At 50.4% G+C, this 27,865-nt stretch overlaps 1 protein-coding gene across 1 annotated transcript; it reads right to left on the bottom strand.

Annotated features, from left to right (window-relative positions):
* Positions 1-307: 307 nt before the first annotated feature.
* On the bottom strand, positions 308-25,406 carry SUDS3 (SDS3 homolog, SIN3A corepressor complex component). Its single transcript, XM_004709681.2, has 11 exons — positions 25,352-25,406; positions 23,013-23,084; positions 19,747-19,766; positions 18,226-18,382; positions 12,250-12,345; positions 10,968-11,029; positions 10,782-10,803; positions 9,581-9,686; positions 3,465-3,549; positions 627-712; positions 308-540 (listed from the first exon to the last, which is right to left on the bottom strand). Exons 1-11 carry the CDS (start codon positions 25,404-25,406, stop codon positions 516-518), a joined length of 786 nt encoding a protein of 261 aa, XP_004709738.2. The 3' UTR covers positions 308-515.
* Positions 25,407-27,865: the final 2,459 nt, after the last annotated feature.

Here is a 27,865-nt window from a genome sequence, read left to right as displayed (position 1 = left end):
TTCAAAGACCATTCCAAACACCGGCAATTCAGCACCACCCCACTTCCGTCAGTGAGAATGCAGGGCACGCGCCAGGTGTACCCGAGGCCTCTGTTTCTCCAGGCTGGTGGGACACCACAAGGATTCGTCTCCGTCTGCTGGGACCTCTGCCCCAAGCTTCTGGGGAAACAGGGAATTGGGCTTGACAAGAGCAGCAGCTCCGTGAGCCTCTGCTCAGATTCCCAACTCGGAACGCCCAGCACCCTGATCGCTTCTTCACCGCAGGAAGGGCCAAAGAGAATACAAAAGCTTTCCCTCTAAACTCAAAGAACAAACAAACAAGTTTAACACAGAACATAATAAAAGAATCAGCCCACAGACAATGCACTGGAACCCCAATTTTCCTGAACATGAACCAGTCCCGTGGTGACTGAAGTCTGTAAGTCAAGGCAAGAATGCCAGAGGTGAAAGCGGCCGGCCACGCGTGTGCCCTGCAGAATCCTCAACAGTGTTCTCCATTCTCTGAAGCCGAGTCGCTATTTCCAGTAAGTTAAAATGTTTCTATTAAGAAGAAAACAAAACAAAAATAAAAACCACTCCAGAGAAAGGGTCAAGGGAGGAAGACGGTAGAAAGTCAAGCCGCTGACCGCCGGCGGATCACAAAGAGTCCGCGATGGAGCTGGCCCAAGTAGATCCTCATCTTTGTGCTGTCGCTCGTCTTCCTCACCCAGATCTGCACGGGGAGAAGACAGGGGACAGGTGACGGCCAGGAAACACTGAGGACCTCCGCATCACCAGCACGGGCCAGGGGTAGGCAGAAAACGCCCGTCTGAATGACCACCTCGCGTGACTCACCTCAACTGGAAAGTTCGCCCGAAGCACCCCCACCACCCTTGGCCGTCCTGCACCGTGGTACAGGGAAAGAGCGAGGAGGCACCAGCTCTCTCTCTCACAGAAAATGGACACATGGTCATCCTGGACTTGGGTTCTGCCTTATCCGTAAGTACTCGCGCTTGGATTTGGATTGTAATGTGATCAACATCCAAAATTCATATATTCATGGACATACACCTTCAAGCAAACACAGAACTAGTTTCCTCGTCCCAAGGGCCTTCCGTACCATAGAGCCTCTCAAGGCTCCAGTTCCCGGACAAGGCACTTAATGGCAGAAGCAGCAGCAAAAGAACCACCACCAATCTGGGTCATGAGAGGGTTGAGCAAAGTTCAAGACAGCCCTTCCCCCCTCTTCAGACTCCTTGCCCACAGATGGCACCTGCTTCCTTCACAGGGCGGAGATGTTCTCTGGAACTGAGTGGAGTCTGCCAGTGCTGGCCACCGCACTCAGTGAGGATATCCCGCCAGCCATGAGTGGGAAGACATGCTCCTAGCCTGGCCCCCGCACACCTGACAGCCAGGGTTTGCCTGGGCTCTTCCTGTGGGCCAGACCCTGAGCTCAGAGAAGCCCTGAGGGAAGTGCTACCATCGGCCCCTCTCACAAAAAAGGACAGAGAGGCTCAGCCAGGTCCAGGCCCTTGTCCAGAGTGAACCTTGGAGCTGCCGTCCAAGGCCCCTGCTCTTCTCCAGGAAACCAGCCCGTCTCTCCGTACCCCGCAGTCCACCTCCCACCCAACATACAAATATAATCTTACAGCTGGATCTCCTCCCTCCAAGACCCTTTTTCAGGTCATAAGAAAGCTTATTCTAATGACTGTTTAGTGACAGGCTTTCTAATACATAAGCTAGTTCACCATTTTTTAAGGTCGATGACCTCATACAAAGCGGCGCCTCACAGGGGTGTGGCAGGGTCATGTTCAGCTGCAGAGCCTGGCCGAAGTCAAGCCATGCAGCGGCCCGGTGCTTCCAGTGCCTCTCAGGACACGACCTGAAAAACGAGCTGGGGCCTTCCTCCAGCAGGAGAAGCATCGCACCAGCCCCAGGCTCACACACTGCCAAAGCCCCGAGGTGACTTCCCTCCAGGAGCTGTGTCTCACTTGGTGTCACTGCTTTCTTGTCAGACCGCTCTGACACTCTGTTATGTCAAGAAATGACAACCTCCAACAGAGGGAGGAAAAAAATCTTAACTAGCGCTCTTATTTTCCTGAAAAATCCTGAGGCGTCACAAAGGAAAATGATGCCCTGGCTTGGAGTGGAGCTCAGGTATCAAGCGCCCATATGACACTGCAGAATCCAACCCCCTCGTGGCTGGAGGCCCATGGTGAGAGCCGACTCTGGCTTTCACTTGGCAAGAGGTAACTCATGGCATTGGGCCCCAGGGAAGTGACATTCATGTGTTTGGATGGCTCACCCTACTCGCCAAGTGCATAATCATTATGCAGACTAGTCACTTTGGGGGGCAGTTCTGAATTCAGGAAGCTGGGAGAGCAGAGGTTGACTGTGCACTGGCACAGATAAGCTACAAAGGGGAGACACGTAAAATCAATGTCTTGGCCGACATTTGTGCACTGATAAAAAGATCGAGGCAACACAGCGATTACACTTTCAAACTTCTTTTAAAATTATTAAGACAAGGTACACATTTCTGGCATTCTCCTAACAAAGGGCTAGCCGGGGGACTTGGAGGGCAGCCATGTCCTCCTCCCTCCAAGGTGGCTCTCTGGCTCACCTTAGAACCGCTCCACTCTGGAGGTAGCTTGTGGCATGCCTAAGGGTCCGGGCCTGGGCAGTGGCTATTCAGGGGGACAAGAGGACAGGCAGGGTACAAGGACGACAAGCAGAGGCCACGAAGGCACCTAGTCAAAAGTCATCCGTCCATAACCCCGAAGGCCAATTCCAGCCCTTGGTTTTGGTCATTCACTCAAAAAACACTCAGGAAGCACTTGCTGTGTCCAGTGACTACGCTGGATGTAGAGCATCGACTGTAAACATGGCTACCACAGAGCTGCAAAACACAGTGAGGCCGAGGAACTCTGAAGGGTCACACCCTGGCAAAGGCTGACCAAGGCCATCTTTACAGCGTGGTCATGGATCCCAGAGGGCGCTGAACACGGCCTGGCCAAGCCAAGAAGGCAGTGGTGATTGGCATGAGCAAGGCAGACCCTAGGTTAGGCATCTCCCAAGTGCCCTACTGAGTCCTCAAAGCCAATATATTGGTATCTATGAAAGATCTAAAGCAACAGCAGCAAACCAGTGATGGAGTGTGAGCCTCCCCCTAGCTCCCTCCTCAGTGGATGGTCACTGGAAACAAAGCCAGGCTTTTCCTGAGTTTACCTCAGTGGTTCCCCAAATCAGTCCCCGTACGGAGAGCTCATCACCACCACCAGCACACACAACCCACCCAGCCTGCAGTCAGACCGTGGAAGAGATGCTCAAGAGCGATTCTGACCATGTGCAAGTGAGTGCCAGTCCTGCCTGACAACTGCAGGAAGGAAAGTATGACCTCGCTGTGCCCTATCAGAGGCATTTTCAGGTTGACCCTCATTCAAAACACTTCACAGAGCCACTTTTAGTAGAGAAGGTTACCCTACCTCATTGGTCCCGACAGAACTGATCACACAGCTGAGTTTCTGGTTGTCCTTTGATTCCAGGTAGATGGCTTGGCTCTTGTGGTACCTGCACCAAAACAAGACATACAGTTAAAACCAAAACCAAGAGTGCACAACTCTTTTTAACCACTGGATTGTATGGTATGTGAATTACATGACAGGAAAACAGTAAAGTAATTAGCACAAATAACTAAAAAACGAAACCACTGCTGGAGAGCCAGGAAAACCACCCTGAATGGAGTGGACCAGAGAGAGTGCTCTCTTCCGTCCCTGCATCTCCCTGTGCCTGCAGCGCAGCACCACCTCCGACTTCACAAAGCTCAGGGACAAGGCCAGGGACGAGAGAAAAGAGGCCAGGGCCAAAGGCCAAATGGGACAGTGACAGCTGCCACAGGGGCAGCAGCAGCTGCTGGGTTACAGGACTGGAAAGAGTAGCTGAGCTGTGGCTGGCAGCACTGGCCTGGGCCAGGACTGGCTCAGTCAAGACAGCACCTTTGCATCAGATGAGGCTGCACAGCTCTAGCAAGACAGACTCACTCACACACCCAAACCCAGCTCCCAGCAAAGCCGAGCATCGTCCTGGTTCTCTTGGGGGGAGGGAAGAGGGGAATGGTGTTTTGCTGATGTCATGAAATAATCACTGCCAAGGCACCACGGCTAAAGGAGGCCCTTCACTCCCACAATGAGCTTCGTCTACTCCAAGTTTGCAGCACTCCTCAACCTGCTGAGGAGGAGCTGAAAACTCTGGTTTCCAAGTCCATTTGATTGCTGAAAAGACTACTAAGAGAAATCGAATCATAAATGCACTTGGAATGGCAAGATTGCTCTAGGCAGACAGGAGTTTTAGAGCTGCTTGGCCACAGATGAGTTGGCAAACTGGGTCAGGGAACTATCAGTACGCTCTCTGAGCCATGGGACACAGTTCATGGCCAGATCCTGACTCTCACATCTAAGCCACTGTGTCCAGGTAAACAGTAAGGAACTAGGCAATGGTTAGAATGAAAACATACAGAGATGTGGGGAACAGAAGGATTTCTCTTAAGTTGTCTCCCCAAAATGTGTACCAAACTTAACTGCTTAAGAGTGACTGTACAATAGGTGATCAGCGAGAGTAGGTCAGAGGTTATTCTCCTTAACATCGGCCATCTGTAGTGGCTAGACTATTAGTCTGACTCACCCTGAATAAGACCCACTCCCTTCTGATAAGGATAATGGTGGTCTATTCACTTGCAAGAGAGGGCAAACCCGCCCCAAGGGTGACAAAGGTTAGTTAGCCATTATCAGCTGTCTAGATCAAGCAGACACCACTGTCTATTCCACAACCAATGTGGACACACCCCTGGGTGATTCCTCTCCTATTGATTGTATTGCCTATGTTAATATCCCTCCTGGTGACTCAGGTTATTGTCCACTATCAGGGAACTTGTATGCCTCCCAGAATAGTAATTGTCTGTTTTATTATGTGAGACGTTAGAGTGATCAAACTTGTTCTAGAATGAATTGTATTGCCCCTTTCTGTGATGTATGACTCTATGATGCGTGGTTAGCAATAAATAATGAGGCTCCCTGGTTCTCCAGAGGGTGGCTGGCAGAGGGTGGCTGGCCAGAGGGTGGCTGGAGAAGGTGACTAAGGAGGATGAAGCAGCGGCTTCTTCTCTGACAGCTAAGCCCCCTCCACGAGGACCATCAAGCCGGGCTGAGGTGAGCGATGGTACTATGTAACATGTCTGACTGTATTACTGTAATCTAACTCTCATGCTCTTGATGTCTTTAATATAATACTTACATATCTCAACCGTACAATTGTGCATTACTGAACCCAGAAGTAGTATTACTGAACCAGTGAGTTCTAGTACCGGGTGGGGCTGGCACCTCACCCCCCAGAGACAATTTTATTTAATACTACACAGAGAGAAGGACACTCACAGCTATTCTGAGGATTTTTAGACAAAAAACACAACACAAGTGCCATTAGTCTCAAGTCATTCTGATGCTACTCTCAAATGACTCTGGTACAGAGGGTCGGGAGTGCGGCGCAGCAGTATACTACTGGTGTGGACACAGGCTCCGTATCCCCCAAGTGCAAAAAGAGAACACGGCTGTGTCCACTCTGTTTCTGTGCTTGCAATAACGTTTATACACATAACATATTCCATTTATATATACATACAGCATTAGGTAAATGTATGTGCTAAAATAGGTCAATGTATATCAAATGCATATGCAAATGTCATAAATATATAAATTTAAAGTGGCATTCCTTTTTTGGAATAGCTTTCTTTTTCTACAATGGGTTTTACTTAACAGCTTGGGAGGGGAGGCTGCACTACTGACCAGATGCGTGTTCCGCAACAAAATACGCAACACTGAACAAAAGCCCGGTGTACTGGGCAACACCGGAATGTCGGAAGAAGGATGGGACTGAAAACGCCAGCTGCACGAGGAGCTGCCACTGGCAACGAGCCGATTCCAGGAGACTAGTCAGTACGGACGGACGTAACCTGGGGCGGCATTTCCCATCTGATGTGCTTAGAACTGAGAGCCGTCATTGGGCTGGCTAAAGTGACCGTGAGGACGAAGCAGTGCAGTGTCCATCCTGAACGTCCGTCACTAATTCCTGTCCATCACTTAATACCGTTTGCTCCTAGTGGAGACCTGCTCAACATGCTTCCCAAGACTTCACACTGGATTCCCAACCTGCAGCCTGGAGTCAAGTGGATTCTGACTCATAGTGTCTCTACAGGACAGAGTTAGCTGCCCCATGGGTTTCAGAGAGTAACTGACCTGTCGGGTAGCACTTGAGCATTTAACTACTGTGCATTAGGGCCCTAGGGCCCCCACCCCAAACTAGTGTTTCTGGGGCCTCCAAGGAAGGCTCATGCTCTCAGCAATGGTCTTGGGGAAGCACTCTTTCTGGATATCTAGTGTTCTAAATTATTTGAATTCTCTGAAGACATTTATGTGAGAGCGCACATGAAATCCAAAAGTGTATGACAAATTTAGCATATGTGTTGACTTAATTTTTAAAGACAAATAAAATAGAAGGGAGAAAATAACTACAAATACAGTTCTATAGAAAACATGTTAAAAGCAACAGCAGTAGAGCCAAATCAGTAAAGTGGTATATTATCGCTTTTCTGCCAACTAACCACTTTCTGCAGGCTACATTTCATCTCTGCCGAAAAGTCCTTTAAAACAGCCTCAGAGGACAAGCCCCGAATGCCAAATTGACTTTATTGCTTTATTACTAATGGAAATTCTGACCTAGGAATCCCTATAATTAAGCTCTTACAGTTCTGCCTCGATTATTAAGCCCAACAAACTGGAATTATCACGACTCTTTTCAAAGAAAGCGATTTCTTTAGAAGGTGGGCCAAAACGTGGGGTGGGAAAGGGGAGAATTATTTTAATTTTGTATCCTGCAGGGAACCCTGATAACACTTCAATTAAAAAAAAAAAAACCAAACCCCACCAACCCCAGGTTCTTGCTGTAGGACCTCAAGGAGGACGCAGACTCTAGTTGGAAAGACTTACTGCTGTCAATAGTTGTTGACGGCAGTGGAAGGGTCGAGGGCTCAAGGCACTTGAGAGGAAGTGAGTGACTTCATTTCTGATCCCCATTAGCAGCTCTGGCTTTCCAGCGAAGAGAGAGAAGAAGGGCAGGGGGAAAAAGTCCACCCCCACCGTTAGTTACAGTATCAGCGACTTTCATGGTGTTTTCTGAGAGGGGTCATTCATACCAACAGAAGCCTAAGCAAGGCTTGCAAAGGGATGGGGGATGCTTGAGAGCCGTAACAGACCAAGGCACAGGAAGATGCTGATCTTTCAAAGTGAAATGTAGCTTGCTAAGTGCTCCTGCCAGGATGGGAAGCCCAAACCACATTCATTTTGCTGAAGTCATTTTCATTTGAAACTCAGTGAAATGTGTTTGGCCAGGAACACAACCACCCCAGAAACAGCACGTCTGTCAGTCAGTGGCCGAGCCGGCTAGCAAAGGTAAAAAGTCAAAAGCCTCCACAGAGAGACAAGTGGACAAGAGCCTACCACCACGTGAGAGATGGGACCCTGGGGTGGAAGTGTCAGCCAGGCCTTCCAGAAACATTTCCCAGTAAAATACAGTGGAAACGGGTGCTTTTAAATACACTTGACTGCAGGACAAACATGCTGGAGATTCAAAGACAAGGCAAAAAAGGCCTCCCAGAGCACTAACTTCAGAGCATGTCTGCGGTCCATCTGAGCAGGATGGTGAAAATACCCGCAAAGCACGTAGGTCTGAAGACACTAGGCCAGCTGCTAGCCTTAGGCGAGGGGTGGGACCCTGGTTCTGGGCCTTTTTTTTTTTTAAGGAAAAGAGGGCTTCTCTTTACTGCATTTTCTTTCTTTTTAAAAAAAATCACTTTATTGGGGGCTCTTACAACTTGTTACAAACCATACATCAACTGTATCCGACATCCTGGTGAATGTATTTCATCGTTCTTTTCTAGACATTTACTTTCCATTGAGCCCTTGGGATCAGTTGCTCGCCGCCGCACCACCACCCCCCAGCCCCGCCCTCCTACCCCTCTTGACTGCATTTTCAAGCTCGGGCTTGTCTCAAAATCTAAGGGTGAAACCTGGATGAACGAAGAGCCAACACACACCGTTTCAAAATGAACATGATGTGAAAAATAGCACACGGCTTTAAGGACTCACGGATCTGTAAAAACGTCAGCGATATATCTCATCATTTCGAAGCTGGTTTGTATGTGTGGGCTTGATCTTTAAAGGTTATTTGGTTTTCATTATTAGAGGCATTTTTCATCCGAGTTTGTCCCTTGGTGTGTTACGCTGTTAGGGCCTGACACCTAGTGGTGACATACAATTTGATAAGCAACATTAGGCTGTAAGCTGACCTTTTTTAAAGAATGCCACAGAACAGCCAAATCAGAGAGGTGGAGTCAGTAAAGTGGGGCTCAGACAGAGCAAACCTTCACTAGGTAGTGGGCAACCGACTCCCTCTGAGCTACTAAGTGGAGCCGATTTTTTTCGATCACTACTAGACGTCTAAGCACTGGCCACCTTTAGAAGTACAAAGCAACCAAGCAGCACAGTGCTGGCTGATTTTCTTCCCTAAGGAGGCTTCAAATGTCTATTGCCCAGAGTTTGCAACCCGTGGTCAGATAAGCGTACTGTGACTCAGAGGATCGGGGTACAGTCGTTAGAAATGATTAACTGCAGAGACCACCAGAACAACATTCTCAATGTCACCCAGTGACAAAGCAGGACACAAATGCACGCCCTCTGTGACTCCAAGTTACACTTGCAACAGACAAAGAATAGGAAGGACTGCACCAAGATGATAAGTGTGCAAAGGTGACAAGTCTGGGGGCATTCACACCTGAGTAGAACACCTTGGGCAGAGCAGACAGTGTGTGCTGGCTGAGTAACGTGGCTGGGCTTCTAAGGCTATTCCCTAGTGCTTTGCCATTTCCTCACCAGTGAAAATATGTTGGTAGTCTGAGGCACCAGTCTTCAATCAATAGTAGTTATGGTTTCAAATACAGTTGGCGTAAGGATGTATGGTCAAATTAAAAAAAACAAGAAAACACCTACAAATATATTAGAACCTCACAAGGCAAATTAGCACACAGCTGGACCCAAAGACTCCTACAATGTAGAAATTCACTTACCCAAGCATGATTACCCTCCAAACTTATTTGACCATGAAATCTCTTTGTAACACAATCCTATGCACTGTGGCACCTAACAGCCAACTTAGAGTGGGCAGAAAGGGAGGGGTATACCTCAAGACCCAGTTCATTGGGGCACCATAAAAAATGGGCACCTCCAAATTCTGGAGCAATGCCAGTGGCCAGCCTACAGGGGCCCAATTACCTGCGTACCAAGCCACCTGCAGCTGAACACATTTTGGGAACAAGTATTTTCAGAGATCTAACAATGGTATCAATCACCTGACTCCTCAAACTTCTGTAAACAATACTCCACTTTAAGGACTGTTTTGAGTTCTGCATCGCCATGCTCTGACAGGATATTTCCAGCCCCCTTTCCAAATGGTGCTTTGGAGATGCTCAGAGAACTCAGATTTACCCAGAACTTACCATCGCTTGTCGTAGTACAGTTTGCCGTCTTCTATCCGAGCTTCATATCTCTGGGCTGGGGACTCAGCGGGCGTGGCAGGCATGTGTTCAGGTGAGGACGGGGAGGCTGGAAGGAAGCAGAGGAATTTCATATGTGAGTCCATCAGCTAGTGTTTGAATTGATGTACTCATAAACCCACTGTCACCCAGCTGAGTCTGCGTTTAACACAGAGACCCTCCGTTGAGTTTCCGAGAGCAAGGGTGGTGGTGTTAACATGCTTCAGGAGTACTGGTGTGGTGAGAGAATCCAACACAGCCAGATAGCTGCTATCTACTGATTCTCTAAACCAACCTGTGAGGAGGTCAGGGCCCAGATTAACACTTGAGCAGAGCAGACTCCCAGGAAGCTTGAGGGTATGCCAACAACAACCGTTTTGCAGGCCTCAGAGTACCTAGTAGAGCAGATTACCGGCGTGTGGAGCTTCAGTCTAAGGCTGATGCTAATAACCACAGGGTCCAGGGCTTAAACTCACAGCTGACAGGCGCACACGGTCCCTCCCCAGCAGCTCTGCAGGCACTCAGGATGCTTCTGTGGACCAGACCATGGACACCATCGAGAGAAAGGACGCCCTTGTTCTAGTCCACAAGAGTCACTGAGTAGCAGGATATGTGAGTCATCAGTACCCAAGTTTGTTTGTTCTTTAAGCCAATCCAGAACTGTTGAGAGTGCTTGTGCTGGCTCGTGAGGGCTGCTGTGGAAGGATCCCCAAGAACAGCGCCAGCCCCTCCTGGGTAAGGCCAGACTCGGAGCCGCCTCTGAAGCCCCTTACCGGGGCTGGGGAGGAAAAGGGCTGGCACAGCTATGCTCGGCACTTAATGCCAGAAAGCAAGGGATTCTGGGAAAGCCTCCTCAACTTCATTCTCAACAGGGGCAAGGACTTTAATATTAGGTCTGGTGCTCACCCACAAGGAAACCTTCCCCAGTCCAGAAATCAAATCAGACATCTCTTCTTTAGTAAACCCTAAGAAGGGGACAAGTAACTAACAGTGGGAGGGTAGGGGAAGCGCACTTAAGGAATGGGACTTTCAGCTGCCCTGACAACTCTTTGGCAAAAGACAAAACATTTTTTTTTGAAAAGTGCAATGATTCCCAGACAGCTATTTGCATGCTTTCCAATGTGACAAAGAGATGACACAAGTGCCAATGGCTCCAAGCACGTACCTGGTCTCTTGGGTGACTTCAGCTGTAGGAAGAACAACAACAGAAAGAGTCTTAGAAAAAACCATTTCAGATGCAACTTAAGGTGTCAGAGTTTTCACAATGATTTAACAAGTGACATGGAAACAACGGGAAGCAGAAGACGCGCCACGCCAAAGTTCTCTGCTACACCACAAGACTCCCCGGTACCTTATTTAATGTCCTCAGATCCTCCATGATCTGCTCATCTGTTAACAGGTAGTTCAGCTGGGGTGCTGAGAGTTAAAGGAATGCATCCACAAAACATGGCTTTCACACAAACAGATCCTGAGACAGTACACCCGTGTGTCAGACCCAAGGGAGTGTGACTCAGTTGAATGGTGTTTTCACAAGACACTTTGCTTCTTGGAAGTTGATGGCTCTCCTGCTAAATGGGCAGTAACCAGGTATCTTACCTGGGGAGAAGGGGGCATGAGCTTCACTGGGTGAGCAAAAGTGAGCAAACACACGCTAACTGTGAAATCACTGTTTCTGCCTGGATTGTAAGGACGGGAAGTTATACCCTTGTCTGCTGGCGACAAGTGGCAGACAAAGAACTGAAGCTTTCTGGACCAACAGTTATGCTCTCTAGGACAGAAACACTTCCCTGAGTATCCCAGTGTCCCCCTCGCCCCAGTGCCATTGCTATGATTAGAGGATTTATGACCGACTCAAATCTCATTTTGACTTAGGATCAGTGTTTCCCAAAGTAGGAGATACTGGCCCTCTGCTGGGGGCGCTGGAATGGTCCTGGTGAGCTGTGAAGGCAGATACTTATACTCTATCCTGGATTATGGGCTACAGGACAAAAGGTTTTCATGCCAGGGTGGTGCTCTTTTTTTTCCAGAAAAGGGGGCAGCAGGCCAAGTTAGTTTTGGGAACCTTAGATGCAGCAGTTCGAAATCCACTCTTCAGAGACACAGATAAACAGAAGTCCAGAAAGGGAGGCGAATGCCCCCCTTTCACAGGTAGAAAAACGAAGGTGCCTGACGTTTCCAGCTGCCTTTGACTTCTGAAGTGAACGTGATCTCTGTGCCAACACCAGGTACCCTTTCTAAGTGATCCAAACTCACTGCCAGGGGGTCAATTCTGACTCACAGTGACCGTGTAGGACAGAGGAGAACTGTCCCTTTGGGTTTCACAGGAGCAGAAAGCCTCATCGTTCTCCAGTGGAACCTCTGGTGGTTTTGAACTGCTGACCTTGCAGTTAGCAAGGAAATGAGAAACAACTATGCCACCACCAGGGCTCCCATGTGATTCTTCTCCATAAAGCCCTCTCACCAGGAGCTGCAGCGAGGAGGACTCCAGCCATGAAAGGGCCGGCAGCATCTTACGGGGTGACTATGTGCACGTGTTCCCCAGGGAAGGGCTCCGGTGGGAGGAGTGACAAGTAAAGGTTGGACAGCAGGCGGCAGCCTCGGGGAGAGTGGCTCAAGCTCAAGCAAGTGGATATCTGGAGCTGGCTTCCTCCGCTTGTCGGGGATGGGGACGGGGTCGTTGGGTCGCCTCCGTAACTTTCTGGTCATGATGGGCTTCACTTCCATGGAATCTGTGCAAGAATGGAATGGGCCGATCAATCCAAGTTGGGAAGAATCTCCAGTCACCCGAGGAGTATCTGTCCCATTGCCACCCCCCTCAGACAATTCCATTGGGCAAGCCAGGGAGACTGAAGAGTCTGTCCTAGAAGATTCCACTGTGAAGGGAGACATCAGACCGTGCAAGACACGGCAAAATAAGAATTCATAAATTATCAAGGATTCATGAGGGAGGTGAGGTGGGGAGGGGGGTAAATGAGGAGCTGATACTAAGGGCTCAAGTAGAAAGCACGTTTCGAGAATGATGATGGTAACAAATGTACAAATGTGCTTGACACAATGGATTTATGTATGGATTGTGATAAGAGTTGTACGAGCCCCCAATAAAATGTTAAAAAAACAACAGATTCCACCAACCAACCGAGTTGCCTTTCACCTCACCTTATAGCTGCTGACAGTATCCTTTACCCCCAAATCTAGGGAGTCTCTTCCCTCAAATGAACGAGCCCCAGAGTCCTAGGCCTTTTGGACTGTATAAGTGACTGTGATAAGGACTGTGAAAGTGCCTCAGAGCCACCTCGGTTGACCAATCCCCCCACTGTTCTGGGATAAAAGACTCTTTCAGATGCAATGGCTTTGGTGCCAGCATTTTTATAGCAGGTCTTCATTTATCCACTTGAACGCTTTTTTCCCTTTCATTCATTGTCTAGTCCTTTCGCTTTTTTCCCTTTCATTCATTGTCTAGTCCTTTCGTAGCCACTTGAATATCCAGGAGATAATGAAGACACACAGTAAAAGCCTCTTTCATCCTTCTTGGCTTCTCTGCACCCTGCCTCAGCCGCCCATACCCGTGCCTGAAACCGCTCCTCCCCTGGCTGCCATCACACAAAAGCCCTACGGACCTGTCGCCCCGCTGGGGTTCTCTTTGCTGGTTTGTTCCATACGTCCTGGGGATGTCTGGTGCCCAGCCGACCTCAGCCTGTGTGCCAGTGAACCACAGCCCACCATGTCCAGCACCACCCACCCACCTGAATGACTCTGTCCCAGATGGACCCATGACTCAATTCACCCCACAAGTCCACCTCCTGTCCTGGGCCTCAGGAGCATCACATCAAGCCATCCTCCCAAGCAAAGGCAAAATCCTTGTCTAGGGCTTGTCTGCCTTTTCTGTGGCATCAAATTCTGATACTATCAGTCCTGCCTCCTAGCACCTTCCAATCCCATCCCCTCACCACTTTTTTTTTAAAACATTTTATTAGGGGCTCATACAACTGTTATCGCAATCCATACACACATCAATTGTGTAAAGCGCATTTGTACATCATTCTCAAAACATTTTCTCTCCACTTAAACCCCCGACATTAGGTCCTCATTTTCCCCTCCCTCCCCACTACCCCCTCCCTCATGAGCCCTTGAGAGTTTATAAATTGGTATTTTGTCATATCTTGCCCTGTCCGACGTCTCCCTTCACCCACTTTTCTGTTGTCCATCCCCCCAGGGAGGAGGGCACATATAGTTCCTTGTAATCGGTTCCCTCTTTCCTACCCATTCTCCCTCCACCCTCCCTGTTTCGCCACTCACACCACTGGTCCTGTAGGGCTCATCCGCCCTGGATTCCCTGTATTTTCAGTTCCTATCTGTACCAGTGCACATCCTCTGGTCTAGCCAGACTTGCAAGGTCGAATTCGAGTCATGGTAGTGGGAGCGGGGAGGAAACATTTAGGAACTAGAGGAAAGTTGTATTTCTCACCGTTGTTACATCGCACCCTGACTGGCTCGTCTCCTCCCCGAGCCCTCACCACCTTCTTGCTGAACCAACCTCCAATGGCCTTCAACAGTCTCACTGACCTGACTCTCCCACCACGTCCAGTCCATCCTTCTATCCTGAGGGTGAGCTTCTTCAAGTAGAAATACAGTCTATCACCCTCCTAAACACTTCGACAATTCACCGTGCTCTACAGACTAAATGCCAACGTCCTCAGGAGGGTGCACAGGGCTCTCCCATCCCAGGCCAAGCCTCCCTTCTCCCTTCCTATGTACTCGGAACTTTCTACAGCAGAAAAGCACGATGTCTTTCTAGGCCTCCAGGTCTTCGCCTAAGCTGTCTCCTCTGCCCAGCCCAGCCCTACTCAACAGCCGTGGGGCGTTCACTGAGCTCTCACCCGGTGGGACAGCTTCCACAGGTGAGACATCCACTTAACAAGTGTCAAGAACATCTCTACAACCATCTGTGCCAATCCCCCCACTAGACTGAAATTCCACCACAGCATGGAGCCCCCCCCCCCCCAGCAGTGGCCCGGGCACAGAATGACACGAAGTTTCCTGCAGAATCACTGGACGGGTCACACCACCAGCAGAAGAGACAGCTAGGGAAGTCAACCACTAGGGAAGTCAACAGGGGCTCTTCCATTACAGCAACTCACAGGGACTTGGGGGGCCTGAGAAACAGGTGTACAAAGATAGCATTGATGGGCAACAGCAAAAGGGGTGCCTCAGGAGGAAAGGGGGACATGAGTCAAGGTCAAGTCACCAGTGTCCACAGTCAGATACCATTCAAAGCGCCTTCTCTGTGAACTCAGTCACGTGAAACGGCCCAGGCTCCCCATCAGCAGGAGGAATGCAGGCCACTTCTACTACTCTTATAGATACTGTGTGAGTTCCCCCCTTTCCTTGCTCCGACTTCCCTGTCTGCTCCCGCATGGGTATCACCTTCCATACTCTACAATCAAGACAAGCAGTCTTGGCCCCCTCCCCACCACCTGACACTGGTGAAGACATGCAGCCTGTGCTGTGTGTAGTTATCAGACACGTGCCTTGCGGGGGCAGACCTTTAGCATCAAGCTTGGCTTCGTGATCACAGAGTACTGCATGTGGCCCTGGTATCTGAACATAAACCAATGGCGAGGAGGTGGCATGGCGTGGCAATGATAACGCACTTGCCATCGGACAGGCCAGTTGTGGCTTCACCACTCACTCAAGGGACTTTGAGCAGATGGCTTCACTTCCAGGGACCCTGGTTGCCTTCTGTGACAATGGGATAATGACACACAGGCAAAGCAGCTGAGGGAACTCAGCATGGTCACAATTTTCCAATCCCAGAGTGACTAGTCTGTGCCAGCCACTCTTCAAAGCACTGTTAGCGTCACCCCAGCCTTCTATCCTGTCCTTGCCAAGTGGAAAAATCCACATCCTTGCCCTAAGTCAGTGATTTGGGCCAGCATCCATCTCTGCTCTGTGGGCCCACCAAAGTGGCACCATTACCTTCACATTCATCTTGGTCTGATCACTCTAAGTGCTGAGGAAACAGGGCTTCTATTTTGGTATTACACATCTTCGGGGCTTTGGCCACAAACCAGCATCTTGGAGAGGAGTCCACAGGCCATATGAAGGTCACGATAGCTTCCGAAGGGGCCTGTGGGTGGGTGATGCTCCCAGTGAGGTAAGATCTTCAGGCAGAAATAGAAGCAGCCGTCGTGGGCAAACAGAAGACAAGATGGAAAGAAGGCCACTTCTTTGTTGGGGAGAAAACAGGCCATGTTTTCTCATGTGAGAGCTCATCAGGTTCCCGCTGATGGCCTCTCTGATCCAAGGCCCTTGCTTCCATGTTGAGGATGCCTGCCCGGGTCACTCTCCCTAGACGCTCACTCCAACTGCTGCCGACAGATCAGAGGCAGCAGCTCCACAAGGGGCTGGTTCCACATGCCACGTTCTCAGAGAAAGTTCCTGAAAGCACTGGCCTAACATTCCTAGGTTCCTACCTCCAGGGCACCTTTCCACCGGAGCAGCCCAGTTCCCCCCATTCTTCAAAGGAGGTGGGGGGCTACGAGCACCCCTCTTCCATCCCAGGGAGGGTTTGAGTGTTTCATGTTCAGGCAGAGCAGGTCACAGATAGACCGTCTCAAACACTGACCCTCATCTGAAAAGCTTTTCACAGTGAACCCGAAAAGGAACTTTCTCAAAAAAGACCTCCTGGGGAGAGCTGCAGACGCGGACAGTCACATCTTTATCCTGCAGTGTGGCTGGTGGACTGGACTGGTCAACCTTCTGGTTGGCAGCCTACTGCTTAACTTCTGTACCAGGGCTCCTTGGCAGAGCTCAGAGCCCAAAGGTGAACAACGATGTCACTGCATTAGAGGGTTGAAACCAGCCCTTTCATCCATCCCCAGAGCAGTCCCATCTGTGGAAAGGCTCATTATCCTTCTAACTCCAGTGCCTCCTTGCAGAGTCTCACATTACCTTGGCAGTGGCTCCACGCCAAGGGTTTCCAGTGGCTGGAGGAATGACACCCGGAGCTGGCTTTACCCGCTTCTGTACCTACTTCACGGCGTTACCCATGATTTCCTTGACCTGTGTGTCAGGCTGGCCTCCAGTCACCAGACACCTCCAGTCCCAGTTGTGATCCTGGTTGTCAAACTGGCTGGCCACACAATGTCTCTCGCTTATCGGCAAGTGGACTGTCAGATCCCAGGTGAGTTGGCGTGACCCTTTCCCTACAGATGGGGAGGGAGTGGCAATAAACTGATGATTGTTCCCACTCGCCTAATAAAGCCCGTGGACATCTGGAGACTCTGGCCGAGCACGCTGGTCGTGGCATCAAAGGCAGCCAGAGGTGCTGCTAGAGAAAGCAGTGGGCAGGCTGGCACACGGGTCGGCAAGGGACAAGGCCATCAGAGCTGTCTGCCATAAAGAAACATTTACCAAGAACAAAGCCACGCCGTCTGCAGATAGGGCTCAGCAGCTCTTCTCACGGACACCCTCGCTGAGCCGCTCCCGGAGGCCGTCGGGCCTGGTTCGTTTGGCCAAGCCTTTCAATGAGAACACTTCCAGAGGAGAGGTTTCCTTTTCTTCTCTTCCCTCCCCAGACAGTCCAGCCCTTGTTTCTGAGTGGAGCCCCTTCTTTTGCTGGTGTATCACGGGAGGACAAGCGGGTGCACAGCACCGCTGCTCCTGGCTGGTGCTCTCACTCCGTCCAGTCCCAGGACCGACGCAAATGCCCGGATTCCTACAGAAGTCCGCTGGCCAGAAACAGGCGGGAGTCCAGGGCCTTAGAACGTGATTATAAAAGGGCAGGCCACTTTTAGGAGGGGGCATTACATAGTTTGTTGAGGAATGGAATGGACAAGTAATGTCATCTGAAGCACCCTCATAGATCCCAGCGACCAGTCCAGTTCATTCAATACCAACTCCTGCTCCTTCTCCTGCTAGGGGACAGATGGCAGTGGGGGTTCTGACTCTGAAGCAGCCTCCAACCTGCTGAGCACTCCACACTCCCACCTCCACCCCACGGCAGAGTCAGCCTGCGATGACAGGACGGCTCTGAGTCTCACACAACTCGACTACCTCTGCAGGGAGGGAGACCGCTCAGCTCAGGAACACCCGAGGAGGAGGGTCCGAGAGCAGAGAGGACGCAAGACCAAAAGCCTGCCTTCTCAGAGCTCAGGCAACGGAAGAAAATGCCTTTCCTGACATTTAGGGGGACTTTTAAGGAGGAAAAAAAACCCTAACTTGCCCATCACCACAAACAGACTTGAGCCAACAAGAACATGACCAGACGTGAACGGCAGCTGGCCCAGGAATTCCATAAAGCGTAATCCAGAACATGTTGTTAGTATTGCGGTCTCCCAGTTAATGAACACACATGCTCTGTAGAGGGTGCCAGCCTCGGTGCACACCTTTCCCATAACAGTGCTGAGGCTGGGGATCAATGGCCCCATTGTGCAGAGGGGAACAACAGGCTCCGAGTGGTTAATGGCTGGACTAAGGTCACACAGCCAGTACAAGTGGAGCCCACTCACCTTTCACTCTGCTCTGCCTCCACCAGGGCTGTCAGCAGCCTGCCCCCCAGCTCTGCCCGCTTCCCGCTCCCCAGGCCCTGGCCCCCGGGGTTCTCATACCTCCAGTTAGTTCCATAGTGAGCTTCTCATTTTCGATCATCTTCTTCTTCTCCTCCAGCTCGGCAATCAGATTCTCTTTCAGCTCCACCTTCTTGTCTTCAAACTCTTTCACCGCAGCCTTCTTTTCTTTGATGTAGTTTCTTTCCACCTGTTCAGTCTGAACGAGAAGCAGAGGCTAGGGGTACCAGGAAGGCCCCGAGAACAGGCTCCGACATGAAGCCTGGCTCTCGCCTTCAAGAGCAAAACAAGAAAGAGAGTGGACTAGCCCTGGGAAGCAGAGCAAGACACCTGCACTAAGTCACTGCCTGCCGGGCCCGTTTCCAAGGGATGCAAAAGCGGGTCCCCAGCCTTTTGTCTGTCTGGAAGAGTACTTGACTCACTCACCCATCAGGCAATTTTTCACATGCACATCTTAGACTTATGACTTTCATGCTAAGTTTCTCAAGGATGGTTAGAATCATACATTCATGGAGGTCTACCAGTCTTCAAAATTAAGTACAAGAGATGGGTGAGATGGCATGAGTTGCCATTTATGATTCATGACATGTCAAAATACTGGGGAGTACGAGGAACCAGTGAGGAGTCCTAGTGGTGCAATGGTTAAGCACTCAGCTGTGAACCAAAAGCTTGGTGGTTCAAACCCATCCAGCATGGCAGAAGCGAGCTGGCAACCTGCTCTCTACAGAGTGAAGCTAAGCCCCAAAGTGAAAACCCAGGGGGGCAATTCTACAGAAGCTAAGTCCCAAACAGAAAACCCAGGGGGGCTGCTACAAGTCAAAACTGGATGGATAGTAATGGGCCAGATCATTCACTGGGTGCTGTACCCCACAGCACTCAAACACTAAAATTCGACAAAAATGACAATTACGTCAGCCCCATTTGTCTGCATTCTAGCAAGTGAAGAACAAGCAGGCTCAGGGTGGGCGGTGGGGTGCACCAGGTGGGTCCTCTGGGCTGAGTGACTACATGTTTGGAACTTAGCTCAGTACTAAAACTGTTTCCAATCATGTGGCTCTGACAAACCACAGCTTTCTCACAAAGCTCCCCAACCCACACCAGCCACTCAGGAGCAGCACAGCCTGCCGGCTTCCCACTCTTTTCTATATCCCCAGCACCAGGCCTGGCACAGGGCTGGCACTCAGATGAAAGCTGGATAAAAGGAAAATCAAACAACAAAAAACGTCGTTCTCACTGGCCCAGACACTTCTGACTGTAAAAGTGAATTAGAGAGCTAATTCAGACACGAGGCTGCTTTGAAGGCCAGTAAAGCAGATGCCTCAATCATTGTCATTCCAACATATTCCAACCACCTTCCACGTGAGACACAGCCTTGCATCCCACCCACTGGGGGACACAGAGGATGCCCAGACAAACAAGAGGAGAATAAAAAGATGGTATCTGGGAACAGACTAATGTCTGGGGGGCACCTCTGCACTCTTCATCTGGTGCCACAGGGCAGCACCACCACTTCTGGAGGGCAAGGAAGCACTGCAAAGCAGCCCAGGAGCAACGTGTACTTACCTCCAGCTGGAGGAAGAGTTCTGAAAGAGAGAGAACATGCAATCAGACGCGCTAGGCTGTGTCACCTTTCTAGACAGTGATGCTAGGATTCATTTAGAAGCAGTAATTGTTTTCTGAAAGCATGGTTACACAAGCAAATGTTTTCATCAGTAAAGTGTTGATCTACATGAAGCGGAAGGCAGCAAGAGACGGTGTCTGGTTAAAATCAGGCCCAGAACAGGGCTGGCACTGGCAGTTCTGCTCAAAGGTAAAGGAGACAGCAGGCACCAAGCTGCCGTCCCCCAAACCCACTGCGCACCTGCGACCAGGGCTGCCAGAGGGGTTCCAAGGCTGTCACCTTCTGAAAGCAGAGTGCCACAGGGTGGCTCCACCCACTGAGCTTTCGGCTAGTAGTCAAGTGCTTAACCACTGTGCCACCAGAGCTCCTTTAAACTACCTTGGTGAGGGGATCTCTCTTTCACTGGGTCCATACTCTCCAAAAGTCACCCCTACAAGGACAGGGCCGGGCGGTGTGGGTCTGGGGGAAGTGATGCCATCACTCCGGAGGCCAAGCCAAGTCGATACCCAAGCTGTGGAGTAAAGGGCACTACGGTGAGGAAGGGCACCCCATAGGAAACCAGAGCACAGAGCTTTAGGCACCTCCAGAGGCTGGACTCTCAGACACCAAGCCTCTGCTCCAGGACTCCCTTGGCAAGCACTGTCTACTGGTCTGTCTGAACACCTCTCTCCATCACAGCCTGAACTGTCTCCCCCACTGTCATCCCTGGACCCTCTCACAGATGCCTTCCCACCTCCAGCCAGCAGTAAACCTATTAAGCACCTTCTGTGTACTTGGGGGGAGGGGTGGGGACTAGTAGCACAGTGGGTTACACATTAGGCTAACTGAAAGGTCAGTAGTTCCAACACAGCCGACAAGACTGTCTGTGCCTTGATTTACAGCCTCCAGAATCCCAGGGGCAGCTCTGCTGTACTACAGGGTGGCTATGCATCAGAACCAACTTGATGGCAGTGGGTAGGGTTTGGTGTGCCAGGCAGTTAGTGCCAAACCTTGACTAAGTAGCTCCCTGATCACTAGGTTATTACCCTGTGGTTATCACACCGTGGTAAAGTGCTCATCTGCTAACGGCTGGTGGCTCTAACCCTCCAGGAAGAAGGATGCAGCGGTCTGCTCCTGTGAAAAGTACAGCCTTGAGGCCTGAGGGGCAGCTCTACCCTCCCCTGGAGGGCCTCTGTGTGTTGGAAGTAACTCAGTAGCAATGGGTGTTTCCTACAAACTGGGACATACTGGGTCGCCACTCCAGGGCTGTTGTCCACAGTGCACCATGGTCCCCTTTGCAAACCCCACCAACACTATGGGCTTGAAAGGCACACCTGGCACATTCACACAAAAGATTGCACAGAATATCACAGGGTTGGGGGATGCCCAGGTGCTCAACTAACAACCACTCAATGTGCAGATAATAAATGAGGAATGGGACAAATCTGCGCATCATCTTCTAACCCTGGAAGTCCTGAGGTTCATCCGCCTGACCCCCTAGTACTGGGCATCACTGGGCACAGGATCAGCATGCTCCCACCCACGACAGCCTCAGATTCCCACCGGGCCAGAGCAGGCCAGACTTGTGGAGTCCCGTGACTGGCAGAAAACTCGGAGCTGGCAGCGGCTGCTTCCATGGAAGGAGAGTAAGCCGACGGGGCCCTGTACAGAAGGAGCTCGGTAAAGGGCAAGACAGGGCTGACGCAGCTTATCTGCACCTTCCCCCTGGGGGAGGAGGGCCTATGAGAGCAGCATGACGACAGGGCTGGCGCTCGGAGCAGAGTGAAGTAAAACCACCCAGTGTCTGCGCGGCCGTGCCAGATTAAGAAAAATGACCCATGTTGTTCTCATTTACACCGTCTTGTACCAATTCCAGGGGGTCTTATTATTCTCAGAGACGGGCAAATGGAGAGGTTAAGTATCTTCCTTAAACCCAACCAAACCCACTGCCACCGAGTCAATTCCAACTCACAGCAACCCTACAGGGCAGAGAAGAACCATTCCTGTGGGTTTCCCAGGCGGCGAGCCTCATCTTTCTCCTGTGATTTGGTTGAATTACGGCGGTTGGTTTGAATTGCCAACCTTGACCATCCCGCTACGCCACAGGCAGACCTGAAGTGGGATAAGCAAGTCCTGCCATTATGCTGCTGCCTGTTGCGCATGTTCCTCTCCCTGCTACAAGGTCACTCAGGCAGCTGGCTGAGGGGACAAGGATGGCCCAAGGAGGGGCCTAAGGAGCTTGGAGGGAGCACGTCAGAGCAGGCAAGCAGGAGGGTGGGTGAGGAGTTGACAGTGATAGTCCTCATTTCCTGGGTCCCCACACCTTTCTCCACTGTGTGCTGGTTTACACTGGACATCTACTCACTGAGGGGACGGAAGACTCCATCAGTAAGGAGCTGGGAAGTCACTGGGTCACAGAGTGAGGACACAGCAATGGAATGGCACCCCAGGCCTCATTGTGACTTCCGCTGTAACATGCTGTGGGCACTCAAAATGCTAGTTAACACGCACGATTGCCTACCTGCAGTTACCCATGTAGACACAACTTCTAACAGCTATCTCAACTTCCGTGAATTTTTTTTGGCATGATTCCTATTTAATTCATATTGTTCCTCGGCTTTATATGTGCATCTGTCTTTTGTCAATACCGAGCCTCTTAAAGGTCAGGACTGTGTGTGGACACTACCTTGCCAGGAGTAGAAACAGCAGATGTCCAGCAAGCCTTTGTTCAACGGTACTGTGTACAACAGACCCAAAGCAGGCACTTGCCCTCCCCATGCTTATAAGGCAGTCATAACTCCCAAGGAGACTGACCCCACAGAGCACCAGAGAGCGCAAACTTAAACTGGAGGTAACTTTGCTAACAGCCTACCACCCCCCACCACCCCCTCCAGGTCACACCTCTGCCTGTCCATGAAGCCTGTCATGCAGTTATGAAAGGGAAAGGGCAGAACTCCTCTTGGGGCCCCAGGTACATAATCTGACCACCAAGAGCCACCTCCTATGCCCTTGATCAGAGGGCCCTTCACGGCATAGAGAGAAAACCATTTTTATGTAACTACAGCCTGTGGAGGCGGGGGAGTGTCTCTCCTCTCTTCCGCAACACCTTCCCACACCAGGCTATTTGGGATGCATCGTGGAGACCAGCTCTTACAGACACCCGCCACTGATGCAGCTCAGCAAGAGGACAGTGGCAGATGTGTCATCCCTGCTTATGATGTAGCCGCACCTGCATTTCGTATCCTCTCTTTGTACTGCTGGTCCAGTTTTTTCATTCTCTTCTGATATTCCTGCAGCGTACCTGATTTTGAGCGTTGACAGAAGAAAAAGATGGCGTTACTTTGACGATCAATCTGCTCTGTATTTTGTTACCTAAAATTTTTTTTCCAGCACCAACAAGTGACGGTTTCAAGGCCGTGCCTGCGCAGGCTTTAGCCATCAACCTGGAATGCAGAGCAGAAGCCACCTGGGGCCTACCTGAGGTCCCCAGCCTATTGTATTAAGACTCTCCACGAAAGACAGGTGAAGAGATGCAGACACACACACACAGTCATCTAAGATACATCTGCTGGTTTCTACTCACTAGGAACAAAAGTGAAAGCAGGAAACCAAAGTCTAAGACCAGAAACCAATCGAATAAATAAGCCCACACAGACCACAGTCTCATCTACCCTGAGACCAGACGACCAAATGCTGCCCGGGTACGTTACAAACCGTCTGCTTAGGGTCACAGAACACGGACCCAGAGATCACAGCACAAAAACGCAGAGCGGAACTCTTCATTCTCTAAGAGTGTAGACTCACCTCGTTGCACTAGTTCAGAGTACAGGGCGCCCGAGACTATCGCTCTGTGATATTCCTTGAACCCAGAGCCAAAACGCTTCCAAAACTACCATTTAGCCAAGTAACAGATGGACACACAAAATAAGAAATGTTACCTAGGAGTACAGTATTCCATTTAAAAAATGTCTTAAAAAAATCCAAAACCTAACTACACGAGACCAAAAGGTCAACATTTACTCTAGAGCAACAACCAGAAGGGAGCCGGGAACCAGGGTTGGGGGATGCAGCCACCAGCACGCAAGGCGAGGGAAGCTGACAGGCTGTGAGAGTGTGACTCATATCGCTGAACGTGGGAAGAGATGGCCAAGGGGGAACCTCATGTGCTCTGGCAACTTCCACCAAAAACAACTGTTTTAAAAGAAAAGGCTGCGGGACAAGTGTCACTGGCCCTAGGTACCCTGGTGTGGAGACCTAAATGCACAAGCTCAGGGTCAAGAACAGGAGCCTGCACCTGCTCTCCACTACAGCCTCCTTTCCTTCCTGGTCAAAGTTCAGGCTTCAGTCAGGCCCGGGGCATTGCTGGCCAAGCGAGCTTTCTGCAAGGGTAGAAATGTCCTCGGTGTCAACCAGGAAGGAACTGACGGCTCAGAGCCAGCTTGGGACTTCTGTCTTCCACCACTTTGAGAAAATAAATCCCTGTTCTTTGGAAGTTCACCTCTGTGGAATGCCCATTATAGCCATGCTGGTTGAGACAGGAGGGCATGCTAACGGCATTTTCCCCCTTTCTCAAAACCCCTCATTCACCCTCACCACACAGGCACCTCATGGGCCCCTACAGTGGAATCTCTCTCTCCCCGACGACAGCTTACCATCACTGACAGAAAGAACAAAGTGACGACAGACAGGTGATCACAACCCCTGGGAATGTTTTTCTCCAGTAGACACAGCCATGAAAAATGGGCTGGTGCCAGAGAGCAGGTCGCGCACCACAAAAAAGAACCTCATGCAAAGCCCCAGGTCCTGGTGGTGTAGTGGTTAAGTGCTCAGCTGTCAACCAAAGGGACGGAAGTTCGAGCCCATCAGGAGCTCTTCGGGAGAAAGATGCGGTGGCAAGAGCTTCTATAGACTTACAGCCCTGGAAACCATCTGGGCAGTTCTACTCCGTCTGCCAGGCTTGCTGTGAGCCAGAACCGCCTCGATGACAGCAGGTTTTTGGGTTGATGGGGCAAGTTTCACTGACAAGAGGATTCCACAACACAAAGCCACAGCAGCTAGCCCCCCAAGTACTCCTAAGGCACCCCACAGGGTAGCCTCACCCAGAATCTCATCGACTCAAACCTTCTTCACGTCCCTGGTCAGAAAACAGACAGAGCAAGCGAGTGAGCAGCAGGCCCATGGTCATATACATTCTGGCACTGGGACTCAAACTCGTCAGAGGACTCCAGAGCTGGCACCCTCCACCCGAGTGCTCAGCCACTGCTGGCAGCTAACAACCCGCTCCTATATCCAGCTAAATCAAGTCAGGTGATAACCGGCTGCAGTCTAACATCTGGTTTAGGCAGAACCCCACACCTGACCTATTCCTTGGCCCCACTGCCCTCCAAGAAACGTCTAGCTTCTGAATGGTTTCCCAGTCCTGGCCTAGAAAATAGCCCCAGTTTCACTTAATGGCACGTAGACTGCAAAGCACAGAAGCCTGGCCTGATTTCCCACCTCAGCCACAGAGACTGGTTCAGGGACCCCAAGCCATGTGCTGAGAAATGCAAGAGCACATCACATACCAACCTTCCTGCAGTTGCTGCAGCTGCCTCTTGAGGGATGCCAGCTTGTCCTGATACATCCTGCAGGGGAAAAGGAACCACAATGAAGGATGGCAGCACTCGATGCTCACCTCCACACTCCCCCACTCCCACCACATCCACACTCTTCCCACAGGAATTACGGGGTGGTTTGGGCTTGTCATGGTCACCCTCTAGGGGAGACAGAACTGGGAAGTGGACTTGAAGATTTAAAACATACTGGGAGCTAAAGGAGGATCCTGTCAGTGAAACAGTGAGACGCTCGGCAGAGAATTCGGATCCCCGGTTGCTCCAAGGGAGAAGGATGCAACATCCTGCTTCCACTTCGATTGTGTGATACTATGAGGTGTCTTCAAGCCGGCTGACTCATAGCAGCACCCTTATGCACAACAGAGTGAAACACAGCCCCAGCCTCACAATCACCGCAGCCACTCTGCGCTCCACTGCACAGAGGAAAGGTCTGTTTTCCTGTTTTGCAGACCCTCTACTTTACACAGCATGCCATACTTGTCTAGGAACCAGCACCTGTGCTTCTGAATTGTAGCTCAACACTACCCGAGCTCCTTTGTGAGCTCATCTTTGGAGAATCCGCCTAGAATCTGCCTTTTAAGAGAGCAAGCAGATCTTACTTTGCAAGTGCCAGTGATACACAGGGTTCGGCCAACACACAGACTTGCCTGGCAGAGGCATTTTCTTCCAGATCCACAAGCATCACACACACAAACACAAGATGTAAAAATAGCATGTAACAGCATTTGTAATGACCTGACAATCAGGTTACAAATTCCACAGGAGTCAAGCTATGCCCTGGGCACATCTCTTCCACAGATACTACAGCTGTATACACACGTAGTCAGTTCATATACCTTCATCTCATTCCTCAAAAAGCACCGCGCTTTCAGGCCCAGAGAGAGCACAGTGATTCAGAAACAAAAGCTAAAATGCAGGATTTCTTGGCAGCCCAGCTGGGTAAGAAGACACAGCACACACAATGCACAAGAACCTGCTGGGTTATGTTTTCCACTCAGACCCAGTGGGTTACGGGCAATTACACACTCTGGTAAGTCTGTTTGAACAGGAGATCCCATACGCAAGTCACGTTCATGCAATTCGTTCCCTGCCACCTGAACAAGTCCCACTGCACAGACAGCGACAGACCCAGGACTTGCCACCTGAAGGAAAAGCAGGGCCCACCCAGGGCCAAACAGCAGCCTTCGGATTGTTCAGATCAAAGGTGCAGATGCAAATGAGGCCTTCTGAGCCCTCCCGCCCTCCCACCCTCCCTGAGGACATTTGAACTGACTTTCAGGCAGGCTTTGGGTACTCTGGTCGCTAGCACAGGCTTTCCACTCTAATCTCATATACTTGCTATTCAACAAACCCCAGAGGGATCCAGTCCTAGAAGACTGTCTTGTCTCTGAAGAAGGTATGTGCTATCACGCACACGAGGGAAAAGATGGGTACAGCATGCCCCACAAGTATTTGGAGCCTGGTGGGTAAAATTCTCCACCATATTGCGGGTACCATGCAGTATCTTTGAATTCTGAGTCTATCTCCAAGAGGAACAATGGGCAGACTAGGCATGCAACTAAAAACTGGAAAATGACGTTTTGAAGAACCGACCTTGAAGACAGTAGCTGAGCCCTTAACTGTTTGAGCTACCCAGGGATCATCCAACTTAAAGATAAAACCCAAACCAAACTCACTGCATGGAGCCAATGCCAGCGCACAGCCCCTCAGAAGAGGGAAGACCTGCCCCCATGCGTTTCCGAGGCTGTAAGTCTTGATGGGAGTAAAGAGCGCTGTCTTTCTCCCATGGAGCGGCTGTTAGTTTGAACTAACTTTGCAGTTAGGAGGCCAACCCATCATAACCACTACACTGCTAAGGCTCCTTAATGTAAAGATAAAGGATTTAAGAAAAAACAAAAACGGTCAAACCAAGATCCACAAAATATATTTTAAAAATACTTACTGAATAGATTGGGTGGGAGGGTGTTTCAAAGAGTTGGTGGAAAAGTGTAATTAAAAGACAGTGGAATGTCCCCATGACCTTGAAGTCATCTTGTATTTGACACTACCTTGCAACTATTTGTAACAAATGAGTAAATCCAAGAATTGGGAGGGGGGTGCTTGCATCTGTTTATAACAAATGAGTAAAACCAAGAATTGGGGGAGGGGGGGCTTTTAATTAAAAGACAGTGGAATGTCCCCATGACCTTGAAGTCATCTTGTATTTGACACTACCTTGCATCTATTTGTAACAAATGAGTAAATCCAAGAATTGGGAGGGGGGTGCTTGCATCTGTTTATAACAAATGAGTAAAACCAAGAATTGGGGGAGGAGGGGCTTTAAAACAAAAGAGGAGTCCTGGTGGCCCAGTGGGTTAAGTGCATTGAGCTGCTATGTGAGAAGCTGGCAGTTTGACCCCAGCAGCAGCTCCGAGGGAGAAAGATGAACCAGTCTGTTTCCCTAGACTTACAGCCTGGAAACCCTGGGGGA

This window comes from Echinops telfairi, unplaced genomic scaffold (genome assembly GCF_000313985.2).
Source record: "Echinops telfairi isolate 266 unplaced genomic scaffold, ASM31398v2 ScPeMD7_7412;HRSCAF=8450, whole genome shotgun sequence".
Lineage (NCBI taxonomy): Eukaryota > Metazoa > Chordata > Mammalia > Afrosoricida > Tenrecidae > Echinops > Echinops telfairi.
Note: the sequence above shows the minus strand (reverse complement) of the source record. Positions and strands in the feature narration are given on the sequence as shown.

Coding starts and splice junctions, on each gene's coding strand:
- SUDS3 (XM_004709681.2), bottom strand. CDS start 25,406: ATGTATCAGGACAAGCTGGCATCCCTCAAGAGGCAGCTGCAGCAACTG. Junction 23,085..25,351: donor GCTGCAGCAACTGCAGGAAG/GTTGGTATGTGA, acceptor GCTCAAAATCAG/GTACGCTGCAGGAATATCAG. Junction 19,767..23,012: donor AGAGAGGATACGAAATGCAG/GTGCGGCTACAT, acceptor TCTCTCTTTCAG/AACTCTTCCTCCAGCTGGAG.